Below are 14,582 nucleotides of genomic sequence, written 5' to 3' on the forward strand. Positions count from 1 at the left end.
TTATGTTGAGTATTCTTACACAGTTCCTATATAGACTAGTATTTTTAGCAGTAAATAGTTTCTATGTACATGCACATGTCTGGCAAACAGGATTAGCTTTTAATGATTGTTACCCTCAAATATTAAGGCCCTACCTGATTCTGTAATGGTTTTATGTAGATTTATATAAGCAAATATTGGTAAATATTTAGGGAGAATTATTCCTAAACAATAGAGATGGCATGATAACTTGTTCTTTTCTGAAACTGAGTCTATGAGTATATTACTGACACCCACCCCATGTTTTCTTTAAGAAACTATTCTTTAAAAAAAAAAATTAAAAAAAAAAAATTGCTTTAAATACAAAAAAAAGTTAATTTGAAAAAGAGTGGGAGAAATTATGTTTTTGGTTAGAACTGATATGCAATGGTTTTTTTTTTAGTTTTTTATTTTTACATTATATTATTTTGTTGTAACTGCAATCGGCTGATTCTAAAACTAGGAATCAGTTTAATCTCTACTACAATTACTGCCAACTAGCCTTTATTCCTTTGTAGCAATAAAGATTTAACATCTAATTTATCATGACATTTTTCTTTATCTAAATTTTTTTCTTTTCTTATTAGTAGAGAAGCGTTTCCCTTTTTTCCCCCAAATACATTTCTGACCAGAAAAACTGAGGTACTACTGAGGGGAAAATATTTTTTTCTTAAGTTTTTACTAAGTAAAAATAGTAAAGTACTTAAATAAGACAATTAAAATATATGTATCTATAAGTTATTTACTAGTTATTTAATAGACCAATATTAAATCCATATTTGGGATATTTAAAGACAACCTGAGAAATCAAGCTATCTGTTCAATATCTTTTTTTTTTTTTTTTTTTTGCAGCTTGCTTTCTGTTACTTCGAAATCAGAATCAGCTTTATTGCCAAGTATCATAAGTTGCATGTACAAGGAATTTGTCATGGTGTGCTGGTGCTATAAGACAAAGTGATAATTTTACTTGTCACATTTATATAGATATACATTTATGGCATTTGGTAGATGCCCTTATCCAAAAAAGGACTTGCAACTGTGCAGGGGTGGTTAAGGGCCTTGCTCAAGGGCCCAGCAGTGGCAGCAGGATTTAAACTTGTGACCTTCTGATCCAAAGTCCAATGCCTTAACCACTGAGCTAACATCATTATACACATTACAGTACAGTGAAATCCTTTCTTCACATATCCCAATAATGTATGGGGCGGTAGAGTCAGAAAGTAGTGTCTGTACTGATACAGCACAGAGGATTAAGGGCCTAGGGCTGGCATCTTGTTGATACCGGGGCTTGAAACTCTGACCTTCCGATCAGCAACCCAGTGCCTTAACCTCTAAGCTACCACTTATTCTTATATAATGCTATACAAACTAAGGAAAAACTAGGAAAATCAAGCAATAAAGTAACAAATAAACAGAAAGACGTTGTACAATAAGTTCAGGGCATGTAAAAGTGAGGGAGAGCAAATAAGAACATTTTTCAAAATCAGTCCAAAGTTGCAGGGTGAAGTATACTGGTACTTCGGGGGCGCAGTGGCAGAAGGTTTGTCCAGCATATCAGCTGATGTACTGACTCGTGAATCGGCTCCTCATTATCACTTATTTCACTTTCGGTGCTCGGTGTGTGTATTGTACATTTGCGCAGCCAGGGTTGGACTGTTCGAGCTGTGAGATGATCCTCTCCCACCTCCCCACTGAGAACTTTTGCTCGGCTTGCTGAGTAATTTAGATGAAGGCGAAACGCCTTGAATTTCGCCGATTCATCCTCGCCCCCCCCCCACACACACCTCCCCCGCGGTCTATTGTATTCATGGCGCAGAGGCGAGATAAGATAATCCTGGGCTGCTCTGTCTGTGCATAGGACATTAGATCGTTCAAGCTGAGCGCAGATTCACAAGATGTGCGTTTGATGACTGAAACTGAAACACACCGAGCTGACATTTTACACCGGTGTATTTTAATCACCGAAGATGCGCCGTGGTTTATCTTACCCACCGATGAAACCGGTGTTCTGTGCTTTGAAAAGATTATCTCGTACAAAAATAAAAAAAAAATCTGCCTACAGTATGGTCCTTTTAATAATATATTTTTTCAAAGAAGCGAAAAGCACCATTTTCTTTTTATTCATTCTACAACCAAAGTATTAGAAGACGCGTTACCCACTTTGGCCACACGGAGGAGCTCGCCATACACGGTTGAACGGCACCACTAATGCGAAACAGTTTTATCAACAATATATAATATCCTCTGAAGAAAAAAAAAAACCTTAGAATCAAACCAATGCATTTGGAATGTTAAAAACTGAATACTCTATAATCTTATTATAATCAACCGGACAAACCAAAATCATTAAAGCATTAAAAAAGAATAATGACATTTTTCATTAAGGCTAATCCCCATGTAAATTAATTTAGCCTAGTCCGGTATCACGCGCTTCCATTCCGTGCAAAATAAGAATATAATAATAGTAGTAAAAACGTGTCTCGGATACAGCTTTGCGTGCGTTCCTGACCCTTTCTTTAACATCTTATATTACCTGCAACCATAAGTATTAACAACAAGTCGATAATCGAGTGCACGGCCACACAGAGATGTCGGACAGGTCGAAGCTGATGCGTCGGACCTGCTGCAGTGTCTCAAATTGAAAGGAATCAGTCGAGAAGCTTTCAGCTGGTGACTGAGGGAGGAGGAGAGGAACGGAGGGAGGATGGGAGGGAGGGGGAGAATGAGGGGGAGGGGGGTGATGGCAGATCCGAGGTCAGCCCGAGGTGCTGCTCCATAGGCGCTCTAATGCCTCCATTCATCGATTTTGAAGAACACCACCGTGTGGCACAGGACAGAGATAACACACTTTTGCAAGTGTTTTTTCCCATTTCTTTTTGCACAGCAGCGCCCAGCAGAGCACCGGTTTGGGAGTACAGCAATAATGCAATAAGGTGCAGGAACAAAAACTCTGAATGCAACTTAGCATCACTGCAGGATGCACAGATGGGTTTAGTTCTGCTGTGTTTGTGTTGTATGGTCTATGTTGGCACATTGTTGCGTTGCTGATGAAACACAGCAAATGTTAAGCGAACCCCAAATTGCCAAATTAACAGCTACTGGGTTGAATGAACTTGTAACAAAACAATGTTAATTAAATGTGTGCCAGTTCATGTTTGGCTTTCTAAGGCCCTACTGCTTTCCATCTGTTTGCATGGTCTGTACAATTTCCTCAGGACATTAGTTTTAAGAAAAGAAACCAAAACTCAAATCAACTGGACCCAAAAAGACCAGTGCTGATTTCTGAATGGATATGTAGTATTACTTTCTTGAAGCTTAGCAAAATAGGAGTGATATTTTGGACGTTTTACACATCAGACATCCTTCCAGTGTGTGAGCTCCACAGATGTGGCACCTCTGAGCAGCATTGCTACGCTGCCCAATGTTAATTAATTTCTGGGTACACACCCACTAAATAGTGTGGCACGTGTGAGCTGTATATGAATAAATGTGATCTTCAGAACCCATTGTAGTGTTCTGTTACGTAGTGTGTTTTAGTTTTATTTGTGGATGCTTAAACTCTTCTGCTTATGCTGTGGTTATCACAAAACTTAGTTTAACCTGCATCACAGGAAGAAAGAACTCATGTCAAGGAAACAAATTATTTTTCATTTTTTATTAAGGTTATAAATTTTAAACAAATACTTTCTAAAACAGTTTTACCCGGTGATATACAATTTAATATGCACAAAAATACAAGAATATCAACAAAATATGGAGAGTACGTCTGAAAACGTCTTTAATTCAGTACACATAGTGCTTATATAATGTGAGGACTTATGGCTAACTTATGATATTGCCTTTTTAGAACAAAAGGTCTAACATTGTAGAAAATAAAATCAAATCCACAAAACCAAGCAAACGCTGGCATCATGAATTACTGTGAACTTTGACAGGAGAAGGAGGGAAATTTTGATGCCTAATTGTCGTCAAAAGATGCCTGGCTTGTTTCGTCACGCCTTGCATTCTGGGAGTTGTGGTGTTAATTAATAGGCCCCAACGTTCAGTGAGGAGGTGACTGGCATAGATGGACTACAGACAAACTGGTACTTCAGTTAACAAAATACACCAGGTATTGCGACTTCAAAACACAAAAAGACAACAAACCAGAGAGGAGTGTAAAATATTGCACCTTCTTTAGCCTACATGATTGCCTTGCGTGGTACTAAAGGTGTAGTCAGAAGTATGCCAGTCCCTCTATCCAGCCTCACATGGTGTTCCTGTAAGCAGTCGAGCTAGTCTTTCTGCCTGGAGCCTTTTCCTACACAGAACATGTTCAAAGAAGTATAAAAAAAAGCACGATCCATGACTGAGAAGGTGCAATGTTAAAACAATATATTTGTGTTATGTCAAACATTACATGGGTAATGTTATTTTACAAGACATCTTGGTGAAGTTGCTTATGAAACAACTCAAGAAGCAAAACAATTCACGAGTATTAAAACAAAACAGGAAAAAAAAAAAAAAAAAAAAAAAAAAAAAAAAAAAAAAACATTCAAAACCTGCCATGTTCGTGGTGAAAGCTAGCTAGCAGTTCCGGGTTGGGTTTTAAGGCAACGAAATTCGTTGAGATCATTTCAGCAACAAAATGTTCGCGATGTCAACGTCGGTGTAGAACACACACACACACACACTCGCGCGCGCGCACACACACACACACACACCACACAAGTGGCAGGCAGGCGTCCACTACGCGCCTCCCCACAAACGAACGAAAACAAACCTAACTCGAATGTTTTAAATATCGATCTGTTGCAAAAATAAAGTCTCGGGCTTTTGTACAGGTTTTTTCATCATAAAGGATTTGAGTCTATTTCTTTACCACAGGGTCAAAAAGCTACGATGGCTCTCGTCCATGCCCCTAAACTCGCCAGCGCCTGCTTGCTGCAGAACTGTCCGTTAAGCGCTTGCTCCAAGTCCGCTTGCCGGCTCACAAGTCCTGAAAAGCCCGAACCGAAGATGGAGATCAGGTTGGAGATGTTACACGCCTCCAGCGGCTCGGCGCTGCCCGCGTACACGCATTCCTCCAACTTCTGGCGCTTGCACGGCGCGAACTCCGGCGTCTCCTCCAGCTCGGGCGCGTAGTAGCCGAAGTCCATTTTGCGCTTCCTGGCCGGCCCGTGCGCGCTCGGACAGCACGGTGCCAACGGCACACAGCAGTCCTGATGCAGGCAGCCGTTCTCCACCGTGGTCACGACATGCGTGTCCAGGTCCAGTACGGTGGTCTTGCTGCAGTGCACTCCGCCCGACGGCGAGAAGTCGCAGTTCGGCGCCACGGCGCACGCCTCCACGCAGCAACTGCGGTAAAACACGGCGTCCGACTGCTTGCAGGGCGAGTCCTCGTCGTCTTCCTCATCAGACTGGAGGACAAGAGACGCGGTGCACGCGCCCGGCGGCGGCGGGTGCTGCGGGGCGCGCGGGCCGACCGGCGAGAGCGCAGCGCAAAGGCTGGGCACAGCGGGGCTCACCACGCCGCAGCAGTTGGGCTCCTCCTCGGCGTCCTCGGCCACGTCGAGAGGGTTCAGCTCCTGTATCTCGTTGCACACGGTCATGACCTCCTCGTACTGCTGCATCCTGTAGATCTCCGCGTACTTTTCGTTCATGTAAACCTGGCGAGCGTTCCTCAGCACGTACGACACCAGAAGGTTCTTGTGCAGCTTAATGCCTCCGCGCTGCGTCCGCGAGTTGTGAATCTTCCGCAACGAGATGGAGATCAGGCTCTGCGCGTCCACCGCGCACTCCCCCGTGTTGATCATTTTACTTTTAGACCCCTCTCTCACACTTCGGCGAAGGAAGCACTCAGGCTTTCACTCAGTCGAAAGCGCGGTATTTAGTTCGGGGGCGCAGGCTCAGGTTTACTCGGTGGTGAAACATTGAACAAGACCGTCTCTGTCCGATTCCTCTTAACGAGCCAGCGCCAGCGATCATTAGCTTGAGAGCCGTGGTCGGACCATATATACCGCGAAGACGTTTCCGCCCACGTCGCAACGCTCCAACCAGAGAGCGAGAATCCACATGAGTGACATGCAGGTCCCGCCTACGTCGTTCGATTCTGACAAATCAGAGACAGGCGGTTCTTCTGTACTATTCAAATTCCAAACTGACTTTAGCGAGCTGGAATGTTCTCATGAGGCGCGCACTGAACAGAGGAGACACTTCTCTCCTCCACTGAATACAGTTTTCTCAAACTTAGTGTCCATGCACAACTGTTTTGGGTTTGATAAGGAATAGTGTCTTTAATGAATTCTTTATCATAATCGTTTAAATCAACTGTAAAACTTAGTCTTAAATATATGTTTGTATTTTTATGATTTAATAAAAGTCTAATTTAAAATATAACATTATTTATGATTTCACAACACAAATAATCTGTGTATGTGTTCCTTTTTTTGTCTTTTGCAAAAAAATAAAAATAAAAAATAAAAAATTGTTTAAAATATATTGGATAATTACCCTTAAAAGTGGGAGAAAACAGTTCATACTTCATACATTTCATTGTCTGTATCCACATCACACGCTTTAAATACAGTGCTTTTCTAAGCTGTAGATTTCCTGATTCTTTTTGAAAATCTACATTTTAATATTTTCTTAATTTTTGCACATTTATTATTTTTTTATTTTAATTATTGCAACACTTTTCCACTTACAATTATTTAAACTATTTAATTCCTTTGTATATTTGCTGGAAATATAATTCAGCTGAAAATGCTTTAAAAAGTTAAAAGGCAATCATTTATAACACACTTGTTCAGAAATTTCCCCACTAATTTCACATGATTGTTAATGATACTAATGAATTATAACAGGTAATTGTTTGACTGGTATAGAAACCTCTTTCCCCTTGGTTTTAACTCTGCATTTAATTCATACTGCATTTAATTAATACTTTATATTGCACTCTTTAGAGAAAAAAATACATGGCTCTTTATGTGTCCATCTGAGGAAATTAAAGAATTTAAGAACCCTGCAAAAGCTACCTATATATATATATATATATATATATATATATATATATATATATATATATATATATATATATATATATATATATATATATATATATATATATATAAGGAAAGTTGGTTCTGTGATAATCTGTTAATAAAAAAAGCTGAATTTTGCAACACAATACATAATCAAAACACAAACCTCTGCATGAGTCACACTTAAATGTTTTGCAACATTTTATATATGTAATTTATACAAATTAAGATGTAAGGATTAACTTTTGTCATGACATTTTCTTCATTCTTCACCAATTCATTTCGCATACAATTATCACTTTTTTAAACTTGGGAACATGTATAGTTTTAAAAAATAACTACATCTCTGTGTTATTTAGAGTTTATTCTCACTGCCTTGGTGCTTTACTTCCTAATTAAACCCCACTAGTATTAGTGGGTGAATCATGCAGATCTAGATCATGTGAATCTCTCTCTCTCTCTCTCTCTCTCTCTCTCTCTCTCTCTCTCTCTCTCTCTCTCTCTCTCTCTCTCTCTCTCTTTCTCTATTAGTCGCTCACTCGCTGGCTCGCACACTCAGATCTCTAGTGGCTGAGTGCTGGAGCTACCAGCTCTGCATCTTAACAATGACTGGGATCAGGAGCACCCATCTTTTAGCTATGCATTGCAAGGAATGAAATCAATAAGCATGTAACAAGAACCATAGCAGAGCAAACTGGAATGGCAAAAAGGCAGTAAAACAGTGTGTTAGGCATGTACAGATGCAGAGCACATAAGGAAGAAAGCTAAAAATCCTTTCTGGTAGTTTCTTAGAAAGCGATATGCATATATGGGATCTAGCTTAACTGTAAAAAAGTGTATTACCGCAAATATTCACAACAGAAAACACCATATGTATACTGGCAAACAAAAACCCATATAATGATAGTGCTGGGTAATATAATAGGGGCTGGTTCCGTACAAACTGCATTGGTTTTAAATGCAGCATTATCATGTCTGTTTTTTGTCTTCAATTCAATGAAGTTTCATTACAGTTCTGTTTTCAATCAGCATATTGATTAACACAGTAATTTTTAATAATTATATAATACTGCTGTAATATTACTACATGAGGCAAACAGGAATGCTCCAGGTCTTTTTGGGGCCCCTTCCCATCTCTTTGAAATGCAAACATTTTTGTCCAGCCCCTTTAAAGGAATGTTAAACCGTTTTCAAACAAATAATCTATCACATTGGTAGCATATATAAGATGACCAGAAGCAATCATTTAAGACACAAAGTAAAGTAATTAAAAATTTATAAAATAGAAGTTAGGGCACTAAGGGCAGTTGGTGGGCCATCAATAAACATGTTTGCACACTGCCTATTATGTAGGACACTTTTCTGTAAATCTCACGAGATGAAACACTAATTCTTTATAATTTATCTATGCAGAGATGGAACTGCATTTTGTGATAAAAATTAGGGTTATAAGTTATTATTAAAGTATAGAGTGTGAGGCTAATAGCACCTGGACACCACAAATCCTAAGCAGAATTTCCATCACAATAATGCACCAATTTGAACTTGAGAAGATAAGTAATACATGCTCTATCGCTGTCCCATTCTTACATCTTTATTGGTAAACTGTGATGGTTGTATTATGCAATTTAAATTGCTGCACTCCCTTCCACAATTTGGATAAAATAATAGATTATTTCTTTACAGACTTTTCATAAATGCCCTGGGAGTTAGGGTCACTATTTCCCCCACTCTGAAACTTGTGAAAATAAAAGAACATGCTCTCCGAATGTTTCTATTGTTGAGTAAGTGGTATGATTTAAATAAACTTACTGTATATAGATTTGCATTACATGAATTTATTCAACAAATTTACATTTACATTTACATTAGCAGCTGAGGCTTTGAGATCAACAGCAGTTAGTCTGATAAAACGTGGGACTGGATCTCACCACTTCTTGGTCAGTAGGTAATTAATGTTTAGCCTTGGACACACAGGCATTAGCAGTCCACAGAAAATGGATGTTTTGGTCCTTCCTCCACTTTTTAAGATCTATCCCCCTCAAGGCTAACACACGCTTTCTCTAAGACATGTGAAACCAGCCATCCACAACTTAAAGTAAAGGGCTTTCTACCATCTTCCACATAAATGAGCTCACAGTTGCATATGATTGGCTAATGTCACTGTACTTAAGAGAAAGTATACACAGAATATACATATTCTAGAAAGATCAAACATACTGTACATGAACTCTTCTGCTTTTTTATCTTGACCCCTGGAACCCATTTAGAACTCTCCCATCCATCTGGAGGAACCCCGTTCTACAAATAATTAATTCCTCAAGTAGAAGCCCCTCAAGTAGAAGCCCCTTTTTAAATGGCTTGTTTTAAGCAGTTAATCTTGTATTTTTGTAGCCAACAAGATTCTCTTGTAGTTAGCATCAGTACTCTTCTTTTGGTGGTAGTGGTGGTGGTGGTGGTGGTGGTGGTGTGTGTGTGTGTGTGTGTGTGTGTGTGTGTGTGTGTGTGTGTGTGTGTGTGTGTGTGTGTGTGTGTGTGTGTGTATGTATGTATGTGTATGTGTGTGTGTGTGTGTGTGTGTGTGTGTGTGTGTGTGTGTGTGTGTGTGTGTGTGTGTATGTATGTATGTGTATGTGTGTATGTGTGTGTGTGTGTGTATATGTATGTATGTGTATGTGTGTATGTGTGTGTGTGTGTTTGTGTGTGTGTGTGTGTGTATGTATGTATGTGTATGTGTGTGTGTGTGTGTGTGTGTGTGTGTGTGTGTGTGTGTGTGTGTGTGTGTGTGTGTGTGTGTGTATGTATGTATGTGTATGTGTATGTGTGTGTGTGTGTATATGTATGTATGTGTGTGTGTGTGTGTGTGTGTGTGTGTGTGTGTGTGTGTGTGTGTGTGTGTGTGTGTGTGTGTGTGTGTGTGTTTGTGTGTGTGTGTATATATGTGTGTATAATGTTCAAAAGATTTTGGTTAATAGCTTTTGCACAGACATTATATAGCAGTGGAAAAGTAAAGTAGTGTAGTTTTTTTCTTTTTTTTTTTAAACCTATACTTAATTTTTCCTTTTTGGTGAGGTCAGATTGTATTTAAACACAAAATTAGTTTGGGCCCATGGGGTGAAAGATAGAGAAGGAAAATAAAACAGCAATAAAAACATAAACTAAAAATGCCTGAACGTCACTACTTTCTGTTTGGGGAATGTTGGACATGTGTACTGATTATTCCTTTTGCTTTTTAAAAAGGTTCGATTATGTGTGTAAAGAAAGCTAATACCTGCAGTTGAATCAATACAGAGATGTAGTAAATGAAATTGTGGTTAGCTTCAGATGTAAGATCACACTTCCCTTACTAGCTTTATTATAAAGCATGACCATTCCAGTCTGTTCCTACACCAACCATTTGACCTCTATTACATTTATTTCTCTTTCATTTTAGCCCTCATTCCTGGAACAGTAACAAAAGAGAATGTGAAAGTTCTGACAGGTTTAGTTCTAGTTTCTTTAAACTACAGCATTTGAAGTGTAATGATTTAAAACCTCAGTGGCATATTTGCCTGTTCAGTGGTACTCATCTTTATTTTAAACTCTGTAGATGTTCTATGGCACTACTATATGATACTGTCTTTACCAGTTGCACCCCAAGTTGCAACAAATTACGGCTTGCCAAGACAAATATCTTATATAGGCATTATAGGCAAATTAAACTAATTATTCTTTTTATTAGACATATATAAAATGAATAGACCAAATTCTAGATAAACTCTGGTCAAGAACTAAAAAGGTAGAAAAAGATTAAATCACATCATTCCTCAATGGGACATGTTAACTTATGAAGGATAATTATAATATAAAATAAATAAAACTCACTGCAAATGACCACATTGCTTTGAGATAATTGCAAAGCAACTAGTAGTAACATTAGCGCCTTCTAAAATCTCTGCTACTATAAAGACTTACACTGTACTATGTAGTGCTCTATGCACTTTACTGTCAGGGGCAGCAGGAGTCATTGATCATTCAGCTTCATTGAGAAAAAATGTTTTATGTCTATAGTAATAAATAATATTTTTGCATATAATTTCTTATTTAGCTTGTTTTATCTTGGCCATGTGTCTGAACCAAGTGCCTGATGACTCATTGACTGAATGTACCCAGCTCCCAGAATAAGGCTATGCAGTATTTCACATACTTTACAGAATTTACACAATTTCTATATTTAATAGTTTTGTTAGATTTAGTTATAAGGTGCCTAAGGTGAAGGTTGAATTAAGCAGGTACTTATTTTATAAAAAAAATGATTTACTACCATGTGCTATAAACTCATGGTATTCTTATTTAGCCACAGAAACAAATTAACTAACAGCATTTTGACAACACACCAAAAAGAGCTGAAAGTCAGGTTCACAGCATATAGAAAGTGTGATCATTAAAGATGTATGGAGTTATTAGTCTTCACTAAAATGTGAAAAGGTGAAAAAAAATGATCAACAAGTGCAGTGTGACATTCATGCTCAAGTTGTACATGCCTGTGATGCAGCTGGTGTAAATTGGAATGCATATTAATATTAATAGAGAAATAATTGTTGAGTGTGACATGCATTTAAAATACACATAGGAAATGTGTGTGGTGAGAATAGAGTCAAGTCAAGTCAAGTCAAGTTTATTTGTATAGCGCTTTTCACAACAGACATTGTCTCAAAGCAGCTTTACAGAAAACAACAGTGAAGGTGAATGGTGTGCGTTTGTCCCTGATGAGCAGCCGTGGCGACAGTGGCAAGGAAAAACTCCCTTAGATGATATGAGGAAGAAACCTTGAGAGGAACCAGACTCAAAGGGGAACCCATCCTCATATGGGTGACATCAGAAGTTTGGTCATAAATCTTTCAACAATACAGAACAATTTGTGATCATCATAGATCCAGCATCAGCTTCTCCATGCCAGGGCCTTTAAACACTCGGCATCTACTTCTCCATGATCATCCATAGGTCCATAATCTTCACGAGGTGGGACGTGACTGGAGCTGGCCAAACCTCAGGAAGCCTCGAGCCAGAATAACACCTAAAATAAAAAATCGAATAAAATGTTGAAATATATAATAATATATTTATACTAATACTAATATATTATACTAATAAACCTCACAGAACCAGGACTGATCGGCTTGTAAACAAATCTCTTTTGAATGATTGAATAGCAGGTGCTTCTCTTAATTAAGTCTTTTCTTTTTTTCTTTTTTTTTACAGCACAATACTGCTGAATTCTCAACTTTGATAGGTCAGAATGTGTTCATTTCCACACACAGCTCAGATAATGGCTCTGAATGTAATAAATAAGGGATTACTTTTTCATGATATTGACTGATTGAAGACTAATAATAGATTTTTCCGAACAATGTAATTAAATACTTTTAGCGAGAATTTAAACGTTTATTATAATATTATTTATGATAACATTTAATGTAAGGAGCCTTGAGTGAAGCGTAGTAAGATTCAGTATGATATCCACCATGGTAGCGTCATCAGAACGTTGTGTTATCTATTACATTCTCCGTAACAAGTTTTCAAATGAGAGAAAATTATGAAAATCTGTTTATGACTGTTACAGCAAAGCAAATGACAAACTAGACTAACCATTGTCTACAAATTTGTATAAAATGCTTCATTTATTAAACTAAAAATTGTAATTGTTAAGGTATACGAGGAATTAACACTTTAAAGGATTTACTATTATAGGAAGAATCCAGCTTGGCATGGTAAAACATTATTCCATAGTCATATTATATAGGCCGAGCTAATTTATTAAGTTAAGTATGCTTTAAGCAGTGAAAGTTGTAATGTTGTATTTGAGGTACAACATAAAAGTCTGTTACGTGCCAAAGAAAGATGACATTTACTTTTTCACAGCACACACTAGCCACTAGTCTAATTTTTCATATGCCATGTGTTCTGTTCTTCGAGGAACATAAAGCACAGTTCAGGTTCTCGACCTGCACATTCTTATGCTCTCTAAAATCAAACGGTTCCCAGAAGATATTTAGTTTGTCTCACCAGCAAAACTCTTAAAAGTGCCTACAGGAACCTTGTGGCAAAACGTTCATGAAACTCGAACGGTTCCCACATACTACATTCTGAAAGTGTCCTTGGGTTTTTGCGTGTATCAGCTCCAAAACTGATACTCATAGAATTCATAACATATTCAAACCACAGGACATAAGCAGCTTTGAGTAAGTTTATATGTTTTTGGCTTTTATTTCATAATCTTATATAGTAATAAAGAAAACCCAACCACTTCATAGCATTAATTTTTGAGTTGGCGAGTCATAGTGGATAATAAACTACTGTCAATCAAAATGAGGAGGCGATAAAAACTACATTGCCCCCTCGGTTTGGTGTCATGCGGCGGCAGGATTTCATCATGAAGGCATTGTGGGATTTGCAGTGTGCGTGATTTGGCCCGGACACTGCGGTGGCAGGAGGACCGCTGGGTGAAACATCAGGGCGGAGCTTCGTCTGCCTGCCAGATGGATGCCTTGTGAACTTAAAGGCAAAGTAATCAAGTTGAACATAAATCGCTTCACCCAGGCACATATCGGACGCCACCATACGTCCAGGCGCGCAGTAGCCCTCCTTTGACCAGACAAACATGGCGTGCTCGACCAGGCGGTAGATAGAAAAGTAAACCTTCTCCATTCTCCCGAGAGGTTTCTGTAAATCTTTGAGGCAAGTGCATTGATCTGTTCGGGTATTATATTTGTTTCTGTCGGGGTCAGATAAGCTTGATTAAGTGTGAGCTGTGGCGCGGTGCTGCTGCTGCTCTACATGGTAAGCTGCATTCAGCACGGAGCTGCTTTTCCAAAATTCTTACCCACCATTTAACATGGATGCAAATAGATACTTTATATTGTTGCGTCTTTCGGTAAAAACATTTTTTCCCAATATAGTTTTATGTTTGCGAAAGTGGCATTTGTATCCGTGCAGAGAGAAAACCAAAATGTGTCAAATATCTGGATTTATCGGCAAAACCACAGTTTAAAAAAATATCTGCAAATTTAATAGAGTAGAATTATACGGACGATCGTTTCTTGCAAAAAGATATATGAATTAGTTCATATCTTTCTCATATTCCTATACATTTTTTATTTCATGATTTAATAATTAATAAAATATTAATTAATTTGCTTACGTAATCTATTGCAGGTAAGATACATATTACCATAAAATCCACTGCTTGTTCGTGAATACGTGATTAGTTTTCAGTGTAAAAATCATTTTTATGGACAAAAGTGAAAGTGTCACAAATAATATGACCCGATTCCCTCCCGCTTCACAAATTACAGCGTGCCCTATTTCCCCTTTAAGAGCGCGAGCTCGGCGTGAAGGGCGGGGTCAAAAGCCCACGAGCGCATTCCAGCAAATCAAAGCCACCGACCTCCACAGCGAGGCGTTCGATCGTCAAAGGGGCGGGGCTTGGTGTACAGGAGAGAAAGACGTGTGTGCGGTTTCCAGGGCAACAGCTCGTCTTGACCTCCGTGTCCCCGTTTTCGT

At 38.5% G+C, this 14,582-nt stretch overlaps 2 protein-coding genes across 2 annotated transcripts in view; one reads left to right on the forward strand and one right to left on the reverse strand.

The window, feature by feature from the left end:
* Nucleotides 1-14,582, forward strand: part of LOC310720668 (uncharacterized protein) — a gene marked incomplete at its 5' end in the record, with an annotated part of 579,035 nt that overhangs the window by 201,742 nt on the left and 362,711 nt on the right. The window lies entirely within an intron of this gene.
* On the reverse strand, nt 3,662-5,994 carry ier5l (immediate early response 5-like). The gene has a single exon (XM_083530514.1). It carries the CDS (start codon nt 5,811-5,813, stop codon nt 4,887-4,889), a length of 927 nt encoding a protein of 308 aa, XP_083386640.1. The 5' UTR covers nt 5,814-5,994; the 3' UTR covers nt 3,662-4,886.

The sequence above is a fragment of the Silurus aristotelis genome (genome assembly GCF_946808225.1).
Source record: "Silurus aristotelis genome assembly, chromosome: 26".
NCBI classification, from domain to species: Eukaryota; Metazoa; Chordata; class Actinopteri; order Siluriformes; family Siluridae; genus Silurus; species Silurus aristotelis.

What these genes read in the sequence shown, in the direction of transcription:
- ier5l (XM_083530514.1), bottom strand. Translation starts at nt 5,813, where the DNA reads ATGATCAACACGGGGGAGTGCGCGGTGGACGCGCAGAGCCTGATCTCC.